We start from the raw sequence: 25,870 nt of genomic DNA, 5'->3' as shown, positions 1-25,870 counted from the left end.
AGAGACAGGGCCGCCTGTGAAATCAGCCATGTCATATACCAATGCTACTGCAATCACTGTACAGCTGCTGTCAGTATGACAACCAACAAGCTGTCCACCAGAATGTATGGCTACCACCAAACTGTAGCTAAGAACGAAGTTGACCACAATAGGCAGCTGAGCACAACATGCTCACGTTCAATGGCTGGATCAGAACCCTTGGCATTTGGATGCTTTCCTCCAGCACCAGTTTTTCTGACCTACGCCGATGGGAGTTATCCTTGCAACACATCCTTCACTCCCAGAACCCTACTGGCCCCAATCACCTTTAATACACTGTCCCCACACCCTAAACCAGAGCTTTCCCTTCCTCTATCTTGTCACCCCCTCCAATCTATGCCTCCACATCACCTCCATTACGCACAGCACCTCACCAGCTCAGTTATCAGTTACCCCTGTGTTGCATGCCTAGCCAATGCACCAGACAGCCCTTCCTTCTGCATTCCTAGCCAGCAGACCTGCTACTACTCACCAAGCCACTAGTTACCCATCCCTAGGCCCTCTTCCTGTCTCCCACCGCTTTCTCCCTCACCCACCCCAATCAAAACAGCATTTCACCCCAGTCCACCTGCCAAAATGGAATCAACTCAATGCTTCGGCTATTCAGTTAGTAATCTCCTTTACTTCTAAATTATTTACAAGTACATTCTACCTTATACCAGAACATGTTGTATAAGAAGGTAATAGCTGGTTCCAAAAGAGGTAGATAACTGATTTCTTCACACTTTGGAGGTGCTTCCATAGATCAAGATATTATAAAAGATTGGAGGGTGTAACTTACAACCAGTTGTGTGTTTTATTTTGAAAACAGTTTTAGAACTCCAATGTAAACTCTGTAGTTTAATATGTCCTTCAGGTGTTTTGGGACAAAGGCTTTGTCCAGGTCATTTTTGTGATATAAACAATGTCTAAACTGGACTTTTATGGTATAAGATATGACAACATGAAACTTTTAAAATTTCATCTAGATAACAATAAGCAAGCTGTCTGTGTAAGTAGAGAGAAATCTAGCAGAGTAACATATATATATATATATATATATATATATATATATATATATATATATATATATATATATATATATATATATATATATATATATCACACACATAAATTGGTTGTCGAGATCAGTTAACAGCTGTGAGCACATGTGGTATACATTACTTAAAAAGCTTTGCACAAGGTATCCCAGAACATGCATAAAAACAAACAACAAATGAGAGATTAATTGCCCAACCATTCTATAGTGGAGATAGTCATGAATTTTAATATAATTTTGTGGCTTGGTGGTTCAGTGGTAAAGTGTTAGACAAAGGAACCAAATGCCTTGGTTCCATCTCTTGTCAGGGCTAAGATTTTTATCTTTTCATATCTTTCACCTATGGTAATGTTTGCTGAAAGCATCTGACACTGAAATAGAATAGCCAGAGCTAACATTGATTAATTTTCTCTTTGCTAAGAAGACAGCTGTTAAAGCCACCACCAGATGGCAAATTAACATTAATTCTCAATTTATGCAAGGCAATCTTTCGAAGGTTAATCGTACATTGGTCAACGAGGTAAGAAGCATTGGTTTTATAAAAAATAAAGCTAGAATTCTGTAACAATGACACTCTTTATCTCTATGACTCAGAAGAAAATTCATAAGTACAAAAATAACACATTAACAAATCCTTAGTTTTATGGAATCACACAGTGTAAAACTTCATGCTCACCTCTACAGGTAACTCCAAGTAAAAAGGAAGGCGTTTAGTCCACTGGACCAGTTTGTAGACAATTGAGTCACCTATCTGACATAATTTCTCTGACAGATCTGATTTATGATCAAGAAGTTCATCCAAGTTCTGTAACAAAATAGTTTAACAGTTCACATACATAAAATGTAAGTTTCAAACTTTCATGCACTAACATAGTGTACTAAAGCATAAAAAATATTTTGAAAACATTTGTATACAGACTATAATGAAGACATTAACAACATAGTTATTTTTTTAATAAAGTGAAAACAATTTTGAAAGAAAATGCATAGCCTGACAAAAGGAGTGATCAACTCAGAAGACATGGTCTGATGTCAATGTGACTCTGTACACATACACACTATTGGTAAGTATGTAAATGATTTGAGTTGCAATTCTCTGTGACAAGTATAATGCCCACCAGAGTGCATCAGTGTTATTTGTGTTTAGGGCTGTTACCAGGGTTTGTAGGGTGTATAAGGGGCATGAGTGATGTCAGATGTTGAGTGATCATTGTGAAGGACATGCAGATGGCACATATGAGACAGTATTATCAGGACCTGAAGGTGTTTGAAAGGGCCCTCACTGTGGGTCTCAGTAGGGGGGGGGGGGGGACTGATGTGCCAGTGGTCCAATGTTGGACTGCATGGCAACGTGAGGGCAGGAATATTCAATGTCAAGGTTCCGGATGACCCCATCTGACCACTACAAGGGAGGATCATCGTATTGTGCACCAAGCACATTGTAACCACTTCAGATCTGAGCCTGCCATCCAGCACACAGTAATGTATTCCAAGCAACATTTTGTATCTTCCTGCACCAATAGTCAGACACTAGCAGCTGCTGGATTAGGAAATTACCATTCCATGTACAGGCTGCCGATAACACCACAACAGAAAAAGTTCTGTCTGGAGTGAAGTTGTGGCCAGGAAGCAAGACTGCTGACGAATGACGTCACATTTTCAATGATGAATTACGATTCCCTATTCCCCAGATCACCACTGCTGGCGAGTTTGGCTGCATCCCAGCGTAGAGGTCCTGTTCTTCCAACATTTTAGAGAGGCGCGGCGGTGTTACTCATGGCATCACAGTGCGGGAAGGCATCGGGAATGACTTTAGGACATGGCTGATGATAAATGAGAGAACATTTTGCATCCTCATGAGTTTCTGTTCATGCAGGATGGTACCATTTTTCAACAGGGCAATGCTTGTCCACACATGGCACATATATTTATGAACTGTCAGAATGATGTTGAGGTACTCGCATGGCCGGCAAGTTCCTCTGATCTGTCCCCAATAGAATGTGTGTGGGACCAGCTCAGATGTCAATTCCATTCCAGTGCCAGTATCCAGGATATTTAAGACCAGTTCAAACAGTTGTGTGGCCAGCTTGTCTGATACAAATGCTTTTTGACACCCTTCTGAACAATTTACTTCATGTGTCCAGGCCACGTGCAATATCATACTGATAACAGGGGTCATCGTGCCAAGTTCTTTGAAAATTTGGCTTGATTTTATAATCACTAAAATAATATTACCCTCTCAATCCTTGAAGTTTCGTTTTGTTTCCTCCTCACCTACTGGATGCCTCACTTTATTTGTCAGGCAGTGTATATTTCTAATAATCTGTTCCCAAACATGCTAATTTCCTTCAGAGCATTATGCAGTTATTGCATTCACTGAGGACAGTCAGTGGATTTTCTCAAACTAACAGTTATCAACTGAATGGACCATTTTGAACTTCATTATTCATAGTCACTTACTATGAGAGATATCCGCAAAATCATTGAATAATTTTAACCTGCTTAATAATAACAAAAACAACAACAACAATAATAATAACTGTAATTGGTATAGATGTTTCACATTTTACCTTAGTGCTAGAAAATCACATTTTACAGTATCTTGATTGGTGCTATCAATATGTATTGAGTGTTACAATACTTACTCTGAAATAGTAACTCATTTCAAATGATGGCTGTCATTCATCTTAAAAATAAAACAAACTCAGGTTTCTATCATTTTTAGGTTTATTGGCATAGCAGTGTTGCATTCTGTCTTCAAAAGCCTGTTCCTCCACAAATCAGCCTACTGTGACACATCATTTACAATATCCTAATGTTGTGTCTTTTGTATTAAAAAAAACCTACTTTGGCCTCTTGTTGGATATATAGCTATATAGCTACTCACATCACATAGTTCATTTCCGAAATAGATAATGTGACAATTTATAGGTCATACACTAAATGAAATCTCTTTTATACATAAAATTGAACCATCAGCCACACTAGCTATCTATACTGCATGAATTGCGAGGGTGAATGAGAATTTTCAGCTGTATTTTGATTAATAACTGTGACAACAATTGCTTCAAAAATAACATAGGGTGAACATACTCAAATACTACAGGTGAAATGGACATGTGGGCTTCCACACCTCCACTGAAATGAAATCAGAATTTAAGATATCATCAGCTACACCAGTGATAATCTACAACTTACTCTTAATGTTGCAATGTCCTGAAATTCATCACAATCAATAAGTGTCTGAATCATCCCAAGTGTCACCTCCATAGGAAATGTGCGGTCTTTTGATGAGCTAACAGCGTTGTCCAGTCTCTGTCTCAAATGGACAACCTAAATAACAAAAAACAAATACCAAATATACCACAGACAAACTACAAAATCTAAATATGGGAAGATTAATCTTAAAATCGAAAAAGGAGCTTCAATACTTTCCAAATGTGTTACAAATGTGATAAAAAATGCTTGTGAATCCTAATTTTGCTACAGTAACATTTTTTAGAAGTGTGTCTAATTCCATAGGGCCTCCTTAGTTTGTATTGTCTTCTTCTTTAATCACATTACTTTATATTTGTATTTTTCCAACAGTACAAAAGATAAATGACATAATTTCTTTAAAAACATTTTCAATGAAATCTGTTTCTCACTTATGAAACAAATTGATGTATGCTTGTCATTAAACTTCCTCAGTTCAGGTTCTAGGATTTACTAAGTTGAGGCATGAATGGTAAATAAAAAAGTAGGCTTTTAACTTTTTTTACAAAAAAAATGACAAGATGGGACTGTTGACATGTGACATTACTATTGTTTCAAAAATTTGTCATTTTTTTGTTAAAAACCATGGCAGCCTACAAATTACAAACTATTTGATCAATTAGAGAAAAACTGTACCACTTAAGGCTTAGCTGGTCAGTACCAGGAGGGAATCATGAAGGTTGTGGTTGTTAGGGTGGAGGGGGGGGGGGGGGGGGGAGAGGAGACAGGGGGAGAGGTGGGAGAGGGGGTGGGGGGGGGGGGGAAGGGTAATAAAAATGGGAAGTGGTACCAAGAAATTGGGATCACTGAAAGAGAGCAGTATCAGAGAGTTTTGTCACAGGAAAAAAAATTAGTTTTGCTCTATTCTTCTCAATTACATACAGATGAGTTCTCAAGTAAATGTAGATGTAGTCAAGGATCACCAAGCTGTCAATATGAAACCAACTGTTTCTCAGAAAGTACGGAAAAGAAGACAAGCTCTGTTAGACAATGGTTATAGGAGACATGTTCAGCAGGAATTGCAGGAACAATTAGGTGCCAAGTACTATGATACAAAATCATTTAACCCTATTTAACCGAAGTACGCATCTAAGCCAAGTGATAGACATAGGTTCTTTCCACAGTGGTTTTACAAAGAAGATTCCTGTTCTGATAGTGGCTGGATGTGGGCTACAATACTGAGAGAGGCCTGCTGCATAAAGCTTCAGCAAAAATCCATAAAAATGTTGAGATTCAGTTGAACTGTTCTGTGTGATTCCTATTGATGCTGCAGGAAGACTGGGTTTGAATCATTACCTATGTTTCAATAGCAAACTGAAGCAAAAGCTCATTAAGCTGATAGCAGAATTTTTAAGAATTCAGACTATCAACATTTAAAAATGTTAATAAACTGAAAATTTTGAGCATGAAACACATGAAGTAAAAAAGGATGAGAATGAAATATGTACAGATAAAAAGGACCTTAAAATAATTTATTGCCAAAATATTACACACGTTAGATAAAATTAATGAATGATTTCTTTTGACGAAATGCTGATAACAAATTGCATAGCTATTAAATGTATTTCTGATTATCACATAACAGCTGATATAAGCATGTTGCATATGGACAGATAAGTAGGTCATGTACAGAGAAAGGAAGAGTTGCCACTTACAAATATGAAATACTGATATTCTTAGTTTTTCATTAATTACATTTTGAAACTTGTGTAACAGCAGTAGCAATTAACAGAATTTTTATAACAATAGTGAAATATAAAGGGTCCTAGCTGGTATTTTATATTATTCATGAAACAATTTCATTATGTGACGAATCATTTCGTGGTGTCGAGTCACTTCACAAAAAAGAAGAGCTAAAACAATACTAAAGAAGACAGGGAAAAAGGAAAGTATAGAGGGGGAGGAATGAGGGAGAGGGAAAATGAGGAATTGAGAAGAAAAGGGGAGGGGGATGATAGGGAGAGGGCAGGGGAAATTAATGAACTGTTTACTTTAGGTCCTATGCATAAGATGCAAAACCACGTAGTCCCTATAGTGTAATATGGAGTTAAATTATGGGCACAGAAGCTAAATGTTATTAATTTTCATAGAGTAATAATTGGTCCTGAATTATCTTCCAATCTTCAGATACAGAAAATCACACATAGAAAAACTGGCAATCATATATTTGCATTATGGGTACCATAGTTCTTGTGAATACAGAACTTCTCTTCGCTGACAACAGCCAGTAGTCACTGTAAAACACCTGATTTCATAATAGAGAAGACAAATGAAATCTTCATGGATATTTAACAGTGGACAGCATATAATAAATTAACAATGAACATAAAGAAAAAAACAGCATACATTCCAGTACAAAGGAGGGAAACAACTCTGTCACATTGAGCATAGGTGATAAAACTATAGCTTGCACAACAAACACAAAGTTTTCAGGGATGATCATTGATAGTCTGTCCGAGTTATATACATAATCATGGAACAAGAGCCAGTTTGAACTTTTATTTACCAAGGAAAAGTAAACAAAATTTAAAAACAGCACCTTCTACCAGGAAATAAAACAGCAAACATACATCTATTTACAAAGGCAGCTAATAGATACCACATAAGTAATGCATACAACATCATCAAAGATTACTTAGAGGACTCAGAGTAGGGATTAATAAAAAAGGGACAACTACAACACCCTGTAACATTACAATACACAACCACATTATAATGCTTTTACAAGTGAATGTGTCAAAATCTATAGTGTATGATTGTAATATTTTGTCATTCTCCTCATCTCACCATTTCACTCATCAGGGCAGATACTGACTCAGTTTTCCATGTGTACTGAAGGGGGGGGGGGGGCATGGAGATGTGCATGTTCATGGTCTTGGGCTCACTGGTATGCATCTGTAGCACTTGCACTGGTGCAGTACAAAACTATGTTTTTATTATAAGATATTTCGTGCACATTGTGTATAATCGAGAGAACACACTGCTGCAGGGACTAACCAACCAAGGTGATGCAAAAGACACTGACTTCATATTCGTGATTCAGATTTTCCGTGGCATTCCTAAGGCATTTCAGGCAAATGCCAGGATGGTTCCCTATGTAAGGTAATGGCCAACTGCCTTTCATATCCTCACACACATACTTGTATGTTCTGCATGTATTTATATTGGAGCTACTTATTTTCATTGTATTATGGCAACAAATCCTCATGTGAGATGATCACTGGATGTATGAATGAATGACTAAATAAACAAAAATAAATAAAAGTTTCACTTGGAGCTGCATGACAGTCACAATGATCATCTGTAATTTAAAAAATAGAAATAGATCAAGTAGGACCTATTTTAATTTGAAAAGTACAGCTCAGACTAATGTATAGGCACAGACAGTATGGCATCCAAGGCACATTTATTCCATTCATTTTCATAAAATATTCAAAACATAACTCTGCTATTAACACATCATGCAATATGCAATTTACATTAAAAACATTGCAGTTGCCAGCAGTATGACGGATACAATCAGTACAATAGCAGACAAAAATAATGTAGGCCAGTAATATATATGTATATTTAATGTGTGTTATCACCTTTCTTTCTTCTGAATTTTGACAACAATGAGCTGTGCAGAGCTTGAGGGTTCTTGGTCTTTCTTTTCCTCTCTTCCCAGAACATGTTATTCTTTCACCTCTTTTCTTTTCCTCCTCCTCGCAAATGTGATGTTGGGACGTCCTTTTTATGGTTCCCCTTCAAATAATTTTATGCTGCTGACTTTGCATTTGAATTCTTGCCTGTTATGGATCATCTCTAGTAGAATACCAGTTTCTTCTGCATCTTTTTTGATCTCTTCTGTGCACATTGAAGGTGGACTTTAATGATTTGGTGCAATTGAAGATATTTTTGCTCAGTACATTTTTCTCCACTCTTGTTGGGTGCCCATAAAATTTCAGCTGTCATTTCTACGTTGCGTCCATGGTATTTTTTTTATGAAGCTCCTGTTATTCTAAGTTTCATCAGTAGTCTTCTGAGATCCCATAATTTTACTGAGAAACTTCTTTTCCTTATTTTCAAGTTCTCAGAATGGTACCTTTTTCTTTAAAATATGACACCCAGAAGCAAATAGTTCTTCTAGTGTTATAACATATGATGTCATTTGTTGTTCCTGTTCTGTGTTAGTTTGTAAGTATGTTCTAATTTTTTGTCTCTCCCTTATATCCAGTCTACTGGGTTCAATCCATTCTCCTATGAATTTGAATTTACCTGTCATTTTAATCTTCCCACATTTTACGTCCAAGTATTTCTCCCCTTGATGTCTGTGTTCCATATATGCTGTCATTTCATGTGAAACTTACAGACCTGTTTTTCAAGGGATTTAATGCAAGATCTCCAGAATTCTTTGTGCATCTGTGCAGTTTCTAGTTAAAAGGGCAAGGTCAACAGTGAAAGATAAACACCCAATTTCCAGGTTGTTTCCTTTCTCCCCAAGGTATATTCCATTTATTCCTTACAACTCCACAGCTTTTTCCCAGGTTTTCATTATTTTTGCCAGGATGATATTGAAGAGATGGGAAAATCCATCACCTTGCCTAATCCCTGTCTTTATTTCACAGGACAGAGAGTTATCAAAAAATTTAACTTCTGGGATGGTGTCTGTATGGGTTTGTTTTACAATTTCCCCCTTTTTCTTATAAATTTGAAATTCTTCCAAAACCCTGTGTGTTATACTACAATTTTGGCATTTGACCAAGTGTTAGAAGTATATACTGGTTTACAGGAGTTCTGATGTCCACACAATAAAAATTCATTCAGTCATTAAGAACTTCGGGATTTCTAGAGCACATCAGAATCATAATGTTAATATCTGGACACTAGCTCAGCTGGAAACAAATAAGGGAGAAAATTGTGTGTGGTATTGTTGACAATCTGGTGTAATATTTGTGTAAACTGATTTAGGGAACCACAGAAAAGAACAATCTGGATTGTCAGACAAGGATTAGAATTACATTATTCTTGAGTATGAATGGAGTGTACAATTAGTGTTATCAAATATATGGCATCAAATTTATTTGTCCTAGTCTTTTGTCATTCCACACAATTTTTACACTCTCCTTTTGCTTATGAAATTTAAAAATCTTTTCTCGCTTTAAGTAATTTACAATAAGGAAAAGTAAAGTTTTATCTGCAAATTTGTAATTTGTTAAAATGTCTTCTAGAAAGAAGTAAAATATCTATGAATGAATTGAATTACTCGTCAATATGAAGAAGTAATATGTTGAATCTTAATTAGAGAGACAGAGTTTATTCTTACTATTCTGCAAAAGCTGATGTTACATACCTCACTAGGATTTGTAAGTGCAGTCTTGAGAATGGTGCCATTCACCAGATGAGGAGAAATACCATGCTCTGACAGTCCCAGTGCCTTCTGTTTGTCCGTTTGCACCTTCCCCTGCCCGTTCTTGGGATTCTTCTTGTGCTTCTTGTACTTCACCTTACAAATATAATGATACACATGGCGACTTCTGTTCACGTCCAGTTACACAATACCAATTACACACTTCATAGAAAAATAAGACAGTCAAAAGGAAACTGAAGTATGACTGGCAATACAAGATACAAGTTGATTCATAGGAAACATTGCACCTGATGTTGCAGTATAACAATGATTTGTAAAACGTAGGCATGTTGCAGTTTATGGATGCAACATTTCTTGCTACTTAATCACAACACAATCATCGATTGCACTAATGTTTCAGCAACAGACGTAGTCAATGCACTGTATTAATTTCACTTGTTCCTTCACGTCCCATGTTCACTTAGCTGTCATTTCTTAACTTGATGTACAGTTTTCCACATATATCAGAACAAGAAAGTCTTTAAAATGTCTTTAGCATAAGGGAATTGAGTTCACATTGAACAAGTAAATACTATAGTGGGAAAAGTCTAAACAAACATAGTAGTCCATGCAATAAAAATATCTATTAACCAGCTTTTATTACATGAAATACAACTCGTAAAATTTTATTTTTATATATTTATTACTTTCTTTTTTGTGTGTGTATAATGGCATGTTTCTCACAGACAGGATGAGAGAAAAAAGTGCCAGCTTCAGAGAAACAGCATTATATGCAATTCATAGACCATCAAGAGAAGTCCAATAAATGCATATATGTAAAACACAGCTTTATACTGTGTGAAAAATGTGAAGAACTTTTATGTTTCATCCAAAAGGTAGAAATCATGTATTCAAATGAAATACCTGCAGCAAGATGTCTGACTAAAATGAGAACTGCTGTCTCATTGATTTAATTTCTCTATAAAGCTAATTTTATATATGCTCACATTTGAAAAAGTTTTGACCACAAAAACATACAATAGATGACACAGAAGTTTGTTGATATTCATTTACACTCTTCTGCCAGTGATCAATACTTTTCCAAATGTTGAACTGGTAATTTTAGATTGGCCTGTTTCAATCACAGAACACTTCCTAAAATGTATAGTCAGGGAAAGAAAAGCAACCTAAAATTCATGTTTGCAAATATCTACCTCAAAATAAGTGTAGAACTATTGCAATACTGATGCTACCTATTAGGAGAAACATCATTTCCACAACATGTAATACACACAGAAGGGGTCTATTTTTATTTACCACAGTTATTCTCCATATGAAGATGATAATAAATATAAATATTGTGAATCCTTAAAAAGAACTATTTCCATGGAGTATTTATGCAGATATTTCAGAAGAAATTTTGTTGGAGAAACATTATTCCTGCTACATCACAAAATTTTTCTTCTCACAGTGAAATGCTAATGCTGTGTTGTGAATTTGTTTATCATAATCTGAGGACACATATATAAATACATATATATGCCTCTGCATTTTATTTCTGTTAATGCCTTATGTCTTGTATTGCACAGTTATATTTATTATCATATTTACATAATTATGACAATAGTTTCTAAGCAAAAAAGAGCAAGAGAAATGTTAAAAGATGTCAAGCAAATTAGCACATCACATCCGCCATCTCACATTCACTATGAGCTAGGAACTACTGCCACTCCTTGGCACATAATAAACTGAAATGAAAGTTTAAAAGGCAAACTGTAAGATACCTTAAGTATCATATATTACTTTAGTCGAAATGCCAAATTTAACAGTACAATGTCAAAGGCACTTCTTATCTCTTTACAAAAGTTTTGATGGAGGAACTCACTTAAATACCTGTACCTCTATGGTGTACCTCAGTTAATAGACCTAACTTAAAAGCTACAGCTTCCACAATACCATCCCTCCTGATTTTTCAGTATGCCATGAAACAAATGTGCAAAAAATCATTAGACAGATATGAAAATGAGATTTTTGAACATTTTTACACATCACAACAGGGCTGTCACAACAAGTTTTGCTCAACTTTTCAACAATCACAGGAGAAGAAGGTATTGGAGGGTGGAGGAAGAATTTGACAATCTCATACTGTCAATGAGGAACAGAACACAACCTCAGGTAGGACATTAAAGCAACCCTTTCTTTTCCAAAGGAACCATCCTGACATTCACCTTTGCAGATTAAGAGAGGCCATGGTAAGCCTGAAAGTTGATGCTTTGGCCAGCTCATTAAAAGATGAAAATTAGATGTATAAGCATTTATCTATAACCAAAACTTTTGTTCATGTGCATAGTCAGCTCCCTTACAGCAGGCCTACTACTTTCACATTTATTCAGGTGATGTCATTTATTTATTTCTCTTCCACAGATCACTTCCCTATGCTATAGGAATTGTCAGGCAATACAAAGCAAACCAACAGCTCAAAATATGTGCTACAGACAATACATAACGTGCTTTATGAGAAATGGTCTCATGGTCTACGAAAACTGTCTAGGTAGTCGGCCGTGGCCTTGTTTAGGAACTGTCCTGGCATCCGTAATGGTTTAAGAAAACCACGGAAAACCCAAATCAGACTGGCACGGCAGTGCGATTCCATCTTGCGAAATATATGGTCAGTACCTTACCAGTTTTACTGCATCATTCGATGAGTACGCTGTTTTCATATTTCCACATTTTTTTTCCTTCACGTTCTCCGTCTTACGAAAGCCCTATTTCATGCGATAAACATGTTCTAAGTTTGGAACACAATCTTCAAATGCAGCTTCAAGGAATATTAAGAAATGTAATTACTTTTGATACCTACGTAATAATGTAGCCTAATAACTAACCTGCTCCAAGTAAATTTTTAACCTGCGGTTTCATACACGAGTTTAATATACAGCGGCATAAAATTAATTTCAATACAACACCGTAACCTAACAGCGTACAACCACGTAGTGAATGCAACAAGTCACAACTGTCAATGTTGATATGGTTTATTTACGTCATGCAATTACTCCTTAAACTTTTACTACATTTATAAACTTTTTTTTATTGTCTGGACGTTCGGCTTCACATCTCAGTAAACTAGTGAGCTTTACAACTGTGCGAAAAGATAGCCAACAGAGAGCTTGGTGGGTTACAAACAAACTTTTGTTTTTGTACTAAGGTATGCAATACATGAGGAACACTACATCTTCTACGAAAACAGACTAGAATAGAGTCTATTCCTCAGTGATGTTGCACATCTCTTGACAACTGTGAACAGCGCAGATATGTTATTCAAAGAGATTTTTGTCGTGTTTGGGAATGTTATTCAAAAAATTCCATGTACTTCCATACAATTTTGACTATTTTTCTTATCTATTTGAAAATCAGGAGTAATTAGATGAACTAAAATAAGTCTCTTTGCTGAATGAGTAATAGATACAGCGACGGTGTATTGGTTCCGTTATGTCGCGTAAAAGGTTTAAGCGAAAATGTAACGTTTCTGTTGACGGACAGTGCGCGTGTTTAAATTTTTGCTGTCGTTCAACATCAATAGATTTTTGGAATAGTACCGGTACTTTGTTGGATACTCTATCGTGTAGTGAAAGTTTTCTGAAATCCATTGCTAATAAAATGGATATAAACTTCCTGATTTAGGTTACAATATTAGGGGTTATTTTGTAATTCACACTTCTCAATGAGTATTTACTCACCCTGTAAACAGGTAACGTTTTCACGTAGCTGTTTGTATTCAAAACCCAAGGAGGTTGGAATTTTAATATCATCGACGGTACCATTTATTCTTGCAAATAAACACTGTGAGTTCATTCTTTTTGTAGTTAACAGGTTTTATGGTTTACCGCGTAACACAATTCGTGTAACGCAGTTACGGACTAATACTGTGTGTGCCATATTATGCTTATTAAAACGTTAATGGAAGTTGTTATTTTTGACAACTGCGGATGCTGATACCTTGTACTTTTCAGGCTAAACGGAAATTAATAATGCGCATCACGTCCTCGGGCTGCACTGACGATACTTTACCATGTATAGCAGAGTTTGAGCTGTGCAGCATATACAAAAGTGTGGTGTATGTAGTAAGACATGGTTCTCTGGGTTATAGCTCCACTACTTAATCTCATGGAATATCAGATAATTTCATTGCAGTAAACCTCTCCTAACTGTCCACACATGGCAACAGAATTCAAAAATGGTAATCCAAGTAATTGAAACCTACCTTACTCACATTGCTGGCTAACTCTTCTGGCTGTTATAGAAGAGAGAGCCAGAAATGAAGATGCGGAAGACGTTTATTGGCTCTCAGAGAGTCTCAAGAAGCGGAATAATTTTGTAAAAGTACAGAAAAAATCTACAGATAGCTTTGTCATTGGATTGTATATTGTTTTTCCACCAAAGGTTATTTTATTCATTGTAATGGCGAAAATTCCAAAAGCTGTCAACAATTTTCCACATCTGTTGCTACCTATATTTCTCCAATTTAACTTCTGCCACACACTGTACAGTGGATGGGGGAGTATGTATGTTCTCATAGAAGCAGTGGTTTGTGTTTTGTTTGGTGTTGTGTTAGTAATTTGTGCTGTAACCTCACTATACAAACATTTGTTTGTCAGCTTAATCTAAACTGATAGTGATGCACAGTTTCTCTTGGGTGGCATGTGTCCATAACATTGTAGTTCAGACCTTCTGTTGTGCTCTCTGATTTCATACATAGACATATTGTAAGTGAAATAGTCTGCATCACTTCAAATGATTATTTGATGTAAGCAGAAGAGTGAACTAGAAGTCAAAGTGACTTGTAAGTTCAGGAACCGAATGCCAGTACATGAAGTTTGCTCTTCAGGTGAACTGCTCTTAAATTTTGTGATAACTTACTACACACATACAAGATATGTGAGAAATTAGCTAATTCCATACCAAGAGTGAAAATATTGCAAAAGTATTCGAGTGAGAGCCCAACGTATTTGAAATATAGTCTAAATGTCGTGTACATCATAGGCCAAGTGAATGTTCATTTGGCTCTGTGAACCAGAGTAAAGTTGAGTGAATGGAATCAAATTTGAGCCGTTCATACCTTTCTTCAGAAAATCTTTTCCTCCCTCCCCCCCCCCCCCCCCCTTGAGCACCAATAAAAGTTTTGGCTCTTGTTATCCTCATTGATTTCATTCATACAATCCCTTACCACACAGTTAATGTGCACTTTGTCAGCAAAATCTTATGAAGGAAATAACTCTGAAATAATGTTAGTGAAGCAATATGTTGTATGACTGGTACCAAAAAGTTGGACGTATAGTATTTTAAGTTTCTGAAACACATACTTGAGTGAGAAATATCTGCAGATATATTTCAGCAAGAGAGGATGGAGTGACAGAGCACATGCTGAAGCAACAGTGACAGGTAACAGTTACTACTGCAGGAAATTTAGGCATCAGATATTGAGGCACAAGCTGGTGAGAAGTTAGATACTTTGCTACATCTCATTTTATATACTGATTGTGATCTATTCACAGATTTGAAATGATTTATAGATGGTAGATAAAAAGACTGATTTATGTAAGGCAAGACTTTGGCTGATTAAGTTGTGCTACCTTATAGTATGAAGGTGATCTCTGGCTTCAGGTTGACTTTTTTTGGGTTATACATTAAGACAGCCTTATCAGAGTCACGTATGTTAGTAGGGTTTAGTAAGGCTTTGGATGTAGAGTGGTGATTTTCTTACCTAATTCTGGGTCTGCGTAGTCATGCATTTTTGCCGCATTTTTGGATTATTTTAATGTATTTGCAGAAAGGGTGTTCATTGTTTTGAAAAATGCCTGGGAAACATTTTAGAGTAGAATCAGATTGTTAATGTTTTTCATGAAGAGTACTTTACTTTTTTAGCATCAAAATTCTTGAATTTCCTTATGATAGTAAAATACCTGTTCGAAACACTAATGTCCATTGTTACAGGAAATGCAAACTGCTGTACATTGTACTACAGATTGAATTTCAGGCTGTAATGAATTTCACATGAAGGAAGTTTTTTTCCCCACATAGGTTGTGATGTGACAACTTTTTAAGTTTTAAGCACTGAACATTGTAATCTGACATCACTTGTCCTGACTTTCCTGTAAGACAAGATTGCCATCTCTCTCTATTCAGCAATCATTTTAAAGATGTAACTTCTTTAAATAATTCTGCAAATGAATTGGGACATTAAACAAACTAAAAAGCTAACATGCATGATGATTGCACAATTATTGTAATAACCTTCTAGTTCAGGCACACCTGTACTTAGAAACATTGCAAATCTTGGGGGCAAACAAATTGGTAAGTAGACATATTTTGCATATTTTCATTCAGTAATGTCATATGGAATAATGTTCCAGGGTAACTTATCCTTAAGGGATGGGGTATTCTAACAACTGCTTAACAGTACAGTTATTCCCTCTTGAAGTTTGTTGTAAATAATCCACTGCATTTCAAAAGTAACAATAATGTACATAGTTACAATACCAGAAGAATAAATGACGTTAATTACCCCACTTTACGGTTGTCTTTAATACAGAGTGGGGTGCACAGTTCTGCAACTAAAATTTCAGTAACTTACCCAGTGATATAAAATGTCTGTTAGACATCAAAGTAAAATTTGAAGAAAAACCAATAAAGTTTATCCTTGACAACTGCAATTCCATATATGAATGTCTATTACTGTAATGTATAAAAGGTGGCGGGTAGGAATTACTAACTGTCATCTGTACATTGAAAGAAATCTTCAGCGTGGAGTCATATTTACAAATTAATTTATGGTGTGTATGTAAAATGACTCATTCCACATCATTATGATTTATCGTTCACATGATCCAGGGAACATGAAACTAACTAATCAATGGGGCATTGCTTGTGATAATTCACCATAATGTTTCATATATCAACCACTCAAAAATACTTGATTATCTTTTGTCATAAATAATGTAATTTTTTGTCTTGCACAGAACAATATTGCCTGTAGCAATGTATCAAAGTTTACTGATGATAATTTTTAAAGTAAAGGTAGGTATCTGTTAAGCCCATGATACCTAAAACAAGGATACAGTATGTAAAGAATTTCAACATTTATGATCAAATGTCAGACAACTTACAGGACCAATTTTCTAGGTTATTATTGCAGTGTATTGATTTATGGGGCAAGAACACTGCGAAAGTTTTTCTAGACTGATTGAAGAGAAATAAAGATTTACTTTTACCATGATTTTTTTTTTTTTTTTTTTTGGGGGGGGGGGGGTCCTTAATCAAATACATACAGCTGAAAAGTCTCAAATATTGTATGCTTTGTTAAGGATTTTTACTGTAAACCACAATATTGTGGGGGCAAACCCTCTGAAAGTATGTATGGCTGAATGAATTTATCATTTGTATGTTTTTATCACGTCTCAAGGTGCACACATCCCAAAGCACTGTCCACTTGTTTTCATTGTTTAAATATCTATGCAGTAAAAGTATTAAAATATTTTAATCCTGTGCAGATTGTGTCATAGTAGCATTGGTTGTTTTAAAGAATAAAGTTAATCAGTATAAAAGGTTAGTATCAGCTAAATCTTGTTCAGATTTATACATATGTTATAATAAAATAATTAAATTTTCCTTGAGTTTCCAAGAGTATGTGATTCATACAGTTAGAAAGGAACCCGAATTCAGTAAGTGGTCATAGCTAACAAAGATTTATTTGTGCTTCTCTGTTCTTGTCTACACAAGTTTGCATTAAAGGCCTCTTCTCTAAATTGCTTACAAGCTGTGTGAGTAAGTTTTAAATGTATCTTACTCTTGTAATACTTTGCTGTTCTTTCTTTTCTTGGGGGAATTAACTCTGTTTCTCATCCCCCGTTCCCTTCTATTTACCTCCCTCTATTGACCACCTGGACTCGTTTCTTCTATCCACCATATCCCCAAATTCTATTTTTGTAACCTCTCCACTTACTCTGGAACAAAATATGACATGAAAACCAATAATCCATAGCTTTTTAGCTGCCAGAGAATGTGTGAACCTCTTCTGTTAATCTCGAAGAGCAAAAAACAAGAAGAAGAAGAAGAAGAAGCAGGAGTGTTGCATCATCGACAGGCACACACAAAAGGGAAAAACTGCTAGCTTTCGGAGTAATCTTTTTTTTTTTTTTTTTTTTTTTTTTTTTTTTTTTGAGCTAGAGTGCAAATACTGTGGTGGAGGTCATCAGGTTGGGGTGGGCAGAGGAGGAGAGTGACAGTAGGAAGGAAGAGCTGTTGGGGGTGGATGGCACTTGTGAGGGAGGGAGGGCCAGCAGGAGCATGGGCTAGGCACATGATGCACGGTTGTCAGAGCCGGTGGGGAGCAGCGCATGCTGATGATGATGCAGGTATGTGAATTTGGGAGTGGGTGACAGGACGTGAGAAGGGGCAGCTGTTGGGTGGAGGGTGTGGGGACAGTGCTTTACAGGAGATTGAGGCCAGGACAATTATGGGAGCAAAGGATTTGTTGCAATAACTCCCATCTGTGTAGCTTCTTATGAACTCTGAAAGGTAAACATTGGAAACTTAATAATTTGAGACTACTTCTTTTTAGTCTGTAATCAGAATTACAGGAAGTTTTACTCCTGGGAACCTATTGACATTAAGAATTTCCGTCGTGAAACCGATTCAGAAGTTACTCGAGTTTGTTCACTTGGACTGCAAAAATTGGTCTAGTAGAATGGTTTTCACCACATGGTCAGAATACAGATTGAAAAATTGTTGAAATTACTCGTTTTGACCATTAAGTGCAGTCTTTTTCACCTTAGTCTGTGGATCTGTATTGTTCCAATAACGAGCACCAAATTGCAGACAATCCATGCATACTTAATTGAGATGTTAGTAATAGCTGTTTTCTTTTGTATTTCAATAATCAAAGGCAGCAATGTAAAATTGTATTATCATATTATGTTATAGCAGTCTGCAGAAGTCAGACATCACCGATTGAAAGTAGTTATCGTATATTGCAACTTGCAATAAAAAAACCAAAAAAAAGCCTTTCCAGTAACCACTGGATCACTGTCAGCCTTGGCAGGAACAATGTTACATTTAATAATATGGTGTTACAGATGCTGTACATGCAGAGAAAAGAATGAGAAAAAGCAATTTCGGCATTTCCAGGAAGTCAAGTGGTTTAGAGTTGGAAGAAAATTACGAATTGGTAGTTTATTAAAAGCTATGAACTTGTCAACCTATTTGGAGGCTATCAATTTAACCCATGGGAGGACGCATTTTATTGTATGCCTCCTGAATTATGATTCACGGCCTTTTCTGTGTGCCTTTCTAGCTCAAATATAAAAATATTGCATAGTTATTCTACTTTTTGTTTCGCTGGTGGATTGTTGAGTTTGACGTTTCCTGTTGGAATTGTTAATGAACAATAATATTTGAGTATAACAATCTTACTGTTTATATTCTTCTGACAATGTAATTAAAATTGAAAGCAAGGTGTCTGATTTTTCTACTAGATATGTGCTGCTGCAACAAGAAAGGAGAAACAACTTTCAGTGTACGTGCTTTGGTTTTAATGTCGCAGGGTCTGGAGTTGGCAGTGGAATAGAATACAGCTACGACTGAACAGGAATGGGATTGGAATTGTTCTGTGTCCTCTTTAAAGAGCCCATCCAGACATTTGCTTTAATTGAAGATACAGGTAAACCACAGGAAACCTGTATCTTAATGACCATACATTGATTTTTAACTCCATTTCTCCAAATGCAAGTACAGTGTCCTAATTTCTGTGTACCTTCATCAGTGAATATGAATGGTGAAGCAACATAAATGTCAGAGACAAGGTGCAGTTAATACTATCAACTATGCAGCTTTTCAAACCTTCCCTTCCATTAAGAGCATATATACGGCATACTACTATGTTCTGAAAAGAAAAAGTCTTAGCCATGTAGCTGATTTATATTACTTATATTGCCTGTACAACTTTTACTATTGTTGCTCCCAATTAGTAGGTACATACTATGCATATCTACAGAGAATGGCATGTGTGCCAGAATTGCTCCAAGTAGATATCTGCTGTAGGAACATGTAAAAATCAGTCTAATAATAATCATAAGATACAGTGAAAAGGATTGGAAGAAAGTTTATTTAGGGTAAGCAAATGTGATGTTTTGCTGAAATCTGGTTCAGATTTACATGACTGAATTGAATCAACAAGTGATAGAAATACATTGCCAGTTACGGCTGAGGGGTCTTTAGAAAATGCTGTTTAAGAATAGAATAAAAAATATAGATGTACAGTATAATAATCAGCTGCTATGAACCAAGGAGTGGGCAGTAGTGTTACATATAACTTAATAGTTTACCCAAACCCATGTAGATAGAATGTGTCTGTTATTTATATACAGTGTCTAAAACTAATCAATCAAGTTTATTTCGTACAGAAGATGAGATGCTGTAAATGTGTACATGACATGCACTCCCAGTATTTTAGGTAAATGAAGAGTATATAGTTAAGGCCATTCCAAGCAAGAAATATGAAAAAAAAAATTAATAGGATCATAAAATTGATGTATTTCTATCTACGTATTTACAAGAAAACCTTTGTCACATTTACATAAGGCAGCACATTTAAACATAACCCATTTGAATCTGCTACAGTAATCCTCTGCAGTGGAAAATTTGCATTTTATACATACAATGAAGATGGCGGTGGTGATGCAATTAACAGTTGCTTATATATCTATGACTGAAAATAGCATGTCATACAGAGTAATTCATTGTGGCTACAATAATGTTTCTAAAGTACATATGTTAAAGTAATGTTTTAGTGGCTTTTGAGCTACATAGTTTAATTCTATAGCTGGATATCAGTTTAAATGAGGCTCTTTCTACCTATACCTTATACAAGTTATACACCGCTCCAGAATTGCGACCTCCTGGCATCCGGTCCTCTCGAACAGCTAACGGAGAACAAAAGAGCATCAGTCAGCTTGGAGTTAACTACATTTAATTCTTTCATCAAAAAGATATTTTGACAGAATTACAAGGTGAGTGCCAAAAACCAAATTTGATATGAACATGGAAATGGAAGTGTTGGTATGTGTTAAAAATTGGTAAGACTTAGAAGTAAGTACCGTAATCCAGATTTCAGTTCCCACAAAGGTGTTGGAGATGAAGTTAGTTGCTTTCAAAATGTAAGCATCAGTCACACTGAATGCTGAAGAAACAGACTCAGCCATTCCCTTGTGATGACAGAGTTTTCACCAAGAGCTTACATACATGATCATAGCTTACCAGATATCCTGACACAATTGCAGTTAATTTTAACAGACTTGATGGTTTTGGATGTATGCACAATTTTTAATAATACCAGTGTAGTTGATTGTCTTATATAATTGTGTACTACCTTTAACTGAAAAGATCACCCCTATGCATGTAATAACTATTGATTCTGTTTTTCACAAAATGGATTTCTTTTCTTACATTTTTGTAGAATGAAATTAATTCATTGAAGAATTATGGTTTTATCTTGTAGGAATGAGGTATTGGATGCAGTTGCTGAAATAAAACTTTTTGGGAGACCAACCTTGCAACACCATACCCTGCTCAATGCATTTCTTGAAGCGACAGTACTGACAGCGGTTTCTTTGTGCCTTCGTGATCTCGCAGTTTCCATCAGCAACACATGTATACACTCGACGATTTTGAACTGTGCGCTTGAAGAAGCCTTTGCACCTATATAAAAAAAGAAGAAATAAGTTAAGTTTTCTGAGTGAATGTACGAATTTAAATAATAGGTGAGTTGGCAATAAAAGACAGTACAGAAATTATCACACTCTTATGAACAGCAAGTGTTTGAAACAAAATCTAAATGTTTTAGTTGTATGGTGAAAGAGGAATTAATTTTGGAATGGAGTGCAAAATACCATATAAGAAATACAATATATCACGTGTTTTCCTGGATCAAATGTTTTCGGTTCGCATTGGAGAGGCACGTACTTTCGTCTACTAATCGCACGGTTTTGCGGTGTGGTCGCAAAACACAGACGTTAACGAAGGAACAGACAGATGATAACTTTGCAAAAATAAAGTAAGTAAACTTTTCGCTCGAGGGAAGACTTGAACCAAGGACCTCTCACTCCGCAGCTGCTCACGCTAACAACGGGACCACGGCGCTCCGGTGCTGACGTTACCCTTGATGTTGCCCATGGACTACTTAGTTTGTATATTTTGCTTATTTTTTTTTTCATAGTTGCACACAACTTCTTCCTGTTTTCTCGATTGATCAGTGTTCAGTTTTTCAAGGCCTATCCACTGTGCCAAATTATAACTAAATCTGAGGGGGGTGCGATGGGGAGGTTCCCTTGTCAGCACGATGGCATCTACCAGCAGAACAATGCAACATATAGCTCGCAGTGTACGTGCGTGGTTTGAAGAGCACCAGTTTGAGCTTACTGTACACCCCTGACCGCCAAACTCACCGGATTCAAACCCAGTCGAGAATCTGTGGAGTCACCTCGATTGGGCTATTCGTGCCACGGAACCTCAGCCGAGAAACTAAGTGCTGGAGTCGGAATGGCTTCACATCCCTGCCGGTACCTTCCAGAACAACACTGACACTTTTTCCTGCACGTTCGCACTGCAGTTCATGCTTTTGACATATCGTCTCATTAATGTGACTGGACCGTGTATATAGAAAATAGTGGAAGTTACAGTAAATATCATCGTTAAAGGTAAATGTGTTTTGCACATCTTCGGAAACTGTCCTTCAGAGATGCACGTTATCAGTCCATTTCCTACCGTCATGTTACTGATACTATGGTATTTACATGCATCTGCAAGTTTATGCCGAGAAATGGCTAATTTACTTTAATGTGCTGCATTATTGTGCTCACGTATCTCCCTCCATGTTTCGTATCTTCACTGGTTTTACAAGGTATTTTGCTGTTTTCTAAACTCTATGTTACTGCGTTTTTCTTTCTTTGTCTTACGCCTATGTTTCTGACTATTTTGAGTATTTAAAGCTCTTTCAGGAAAAGAAGTCATAATAACAATTTGCTGGTCTGAAATATATGTGACACAAAGGCGATGGCCTGCCGGGAGCAGTTAATATTGTCAAGTTATTCGCCTTGAAGATTGGGTGTCAGGGAACTTGTAATGTTCGTTATACTTTTGCCTTAACAAACAACAGAATAAACACGAGAATAGTCTCGATTTTATGATTTTAACTGCCCATTGTATAGCATATTGACCCACCTCTGAAAAGAAAATGTTAGTTCAGTGGTCTGTAAATGTAGTTGAGTGGGTGGTAGTACATGCTCCAAATGTCAACACACAGAATACGGCATTCTTTAGTATGAGGAGGTGGTTTGTGAATGCTGAGCAAGTGGTTAACGATATTTGAGATGTGTTCAGTAACCTACCGTAGCACGATTCTGGCCGGCTTTGTCATTCAGATGTCGTACTGATAAATGCTTTGTAAAGAATGCCCTTGTGGAGCTGGATTTTTCTCGCTGCCTGCCTGTTAACAAATTATCAATTATGTATTTGTACCATGTGGACGACTGTGTGCGATTTTGCGCTGTTTAGTGTTTTGTTTGCGTTGTTGTTGGTGAACATGGAATCCAAAGCAGAGATGGAGTGGAAGACGGTGCCAGTGCGTAGTCCACTACTCTCAAATAGTAGGAATGGAGTAGCCAAGTTTAATGCCTCATTCGAATAACAGCGCATCGTTGACGATGTCGCATGTCCTCCTCAGTGAGATACTGCAGAAAGGTTTAGAATTACTGGAACCTCACCACCTGCTAAAAAATATTGCTGACGAAGATTTCTTTCATGACCGTGATTGGCACCTGATGCCCTTCGAATCGACCTCCTCATTAGTGTACTCCAATGACTTCTATCACGGAGGTGACAGCGAAAAAGTGATATACTGCAATATACAAAAGATGCAGATAATCGCGATTTCAGCCATAAACAATACGTCAAAGTGACATGGAGGAGGAACAGAGCCTCAGCTGAAAGCAACAACATAACTTAATATACACAAAGGCGGGGGAAAGCAAAGATGGTGCAGATGAGGTATACCAGTCTGAAGCCCCACTAGTAACTAAAACTTGGAATTGGATCTAGCCCTATATCTCACTCAAAGAGCCAAATCCTACGTTATCTAAATGGTGTCCCGCATGTGTATACACACACACAAAAAAAAGTTTTGCATCACCCTCGTTCACAGAATTCCTGAAGCTGGATGTTGACTGTGGAAATTGTATCACAGACACAGTCCCTTTGACTGTTCAGAAATGTCTCTAAACCCACCTAAAGATATAAACAACCATACATCATCTGGGCCTATGAGACGGAGGTGATCCGACAGCGGATCAGTTCGTCATTCCTCCAGGGAGGAGGTACACGGCTCGAGTTTTTCTGTAGTTCAACCATGCCTAAACAGTCCAGTCAATACCGCGGTTCGATCGCGTCCTCAATGTTTCTTTGTGTCAGGAAGGGCTCTCAACAACGGAAGTGTCCAGGCGTCTCAGAGGGAACCAAAGCGATGTTGTTCGGACACGGAGAAGATACAGAGAGACAGGAATTGTCGATGACATGTCTAGCTCAGGCCGCCCAAGGGCTACTACTGCAGTGGATGACCGCTACCTACGCATTATAGCTCGGAGGAACACTGACAGCAACGCCACCATGTTAATTAATGCTTTTCATGTAGTCACAGGACGGCGTGTTACGACTCAAACTGCCCGCAATAGACTGCATGATGCGCAACTTCACTCCCGACGTCCATGGCGAGATCCATCTTTGCAACCATAGCACCATGCAGCGCGGTACAGATGGGCCCAACAACATGCCGAATGGACCACTCAGGATTGGCATCACATTCTCTTCACCAATGAATGCCGCATATACCCTTCAACTAGACAATCGTCGGAGACTTGTGTGGAGGCAACCGGTCAGGCTGAACGCCTTAGATACACTGTCCAGCAGGTGCAGCGAGGTGGAGGTTCCCTGATACTTTGGGGTGGCAATATGTGTGGCCGGCGTACGCCGCTGGTTTTCATGTAAGGCGCTGTAATGGCCGTACTATACGTGAATGCCATCCTCCGACCAATAGTCCAACCACATTGGCGAGGCATTCGTCTTCATGGACGACAATTCGCGCATCCATCGTGCACATCTTGTGAATGACTTCTTTCAGGGTAACGTAATCGCTCGACTAGAGTGGCCAGACATGAACCCTATTTAAAATGCCTGGGATAGATTGAAAAGGGCTGTTTATGGACGACGTGACCCACCAACCACTCTGAGGAATCTACGCCGAATCGCCATTGAGGAGTGGGAGAATCTGGACCAACAGTGCCTTGATGAACTTGTGGATAGTATGCCACGACGAATACAGGCATGGATCAGTGCAGGAGGGCTTGGTACTGGGTACTAGAGGTACCGGTGTGTACAGTAAATGGTTCAAATGGCTCTGAGCACTATGGGACTCAACTGCTGTGGTCATTAGTCCCCTAGAACTTCTTAAACCTAACTAACCTAAGGACATCACACACATCCATGCCCGAGGCAGGATTCGAACCTGCGACCGTAGCAGTCGCACACGGTTCCGGACTGCGCGCCTAGAACCGCGAGACCACCGCGGCCGGCGGTCTCGCTGTATGGTGGTGTAACATGCAATATGTGGTTTTCATGAGCAATGAAAAGGGCATAGGCCGCGGTGGTCTCGCGGTTCTAAGCGCGCAGTCCGGAACCGTGCGACTGCTACGGTCGCAGGTTTGAATCCTGCCTCGGGCATGGATGTGTGTGATGTCCTTAGGTTAGTTAGGTTTAAGTAGTTCTCTAAGTTCTAGGGGACTAATGACCACAGCAGTTGAGTCCCATAGTGCTCAGAGCCATTTGAACCATTTTTGAAAAGGGCATAAATGATGTTTATGTTGATCTCTATTAGGTTCAGGAACTCTCGGAACCGAGATGATGCAAACATTTTTTTGGGGGGGGGGGGTGTATTAACACGATGCCTCCCGTCCGTCTCTGGAGAGTATACTTGCAATCAACCCATATTTGTTGCAAGGGGACTTCAAAAAGTAAGTTACACATTATCATGGCAGACCAAGTAACTTTTATTGAAAGCTGCACTGGACCTCATAGTGACACAGATCCATAAACACTATTTTTTACCG

The 25,870-nt window shown here is 37.5% G+C and overlaps 1 protein-coding gene across 2 annotated transcripts in view; it reads right to left on the bottom strand.

Moving 5' to 3' along the window:
* The window catches only part of LOC126297737 (hormone receptor 4-like), a 279,280-nt gene that overhangs the window by 22,886 nt on the left and 230,524 nt on the right, over window positions 1–25,870 (bottom strand). For both annotated transcript variants that reach the window (XM_049988886.1, XM_049988885.1), the window contains exons 5-9: window positions 21,265–21,413; window positions 20,577–20,638; window positions 9,666–9,818; window positions 4,277–4,411; window positions 1,755–1,883 (exon numbers count right to left, since the gene is read on the bottom strand). In XM_049988886.1, coding sequence (XP_049844843.1) covers window positions 1,755–1,883; window positions 4,277–4,411; window positions 9,666–9,818; window positions 20,577–20,638; window positions 21,265–21,413 — 628 coding nt within the window. The remainder of the gene's footprint in view (window positions 1–1,754; window positions 1,884–4,276; window positions 4,412–9,665; window positions 9,819–20,576; window positions 20,639–21,264; window positions 21,414–25,870) is intronic.

The sequence above is a fragment of the Schistocerca gregaria genome, chromosome X (genome assembly GCF_023897955.1).
Source record: "Schistocerca gregaria isolate iqSchGreg1 chromosome X, iqSchGreg1.2, whole genome shotgun sequence".
Lineage (NCBI taxonomy): Eukaryota > Metazoa > Arthropoda > Insecta > Orthoptera > Acrididae > Schistocerca > Schistocerca gregaria.
The sequence above is the reverse complement of the archived record's forward strand: the minus strand, read 5'-3'. Positions and strand labels throughout refer to the sequence as shown.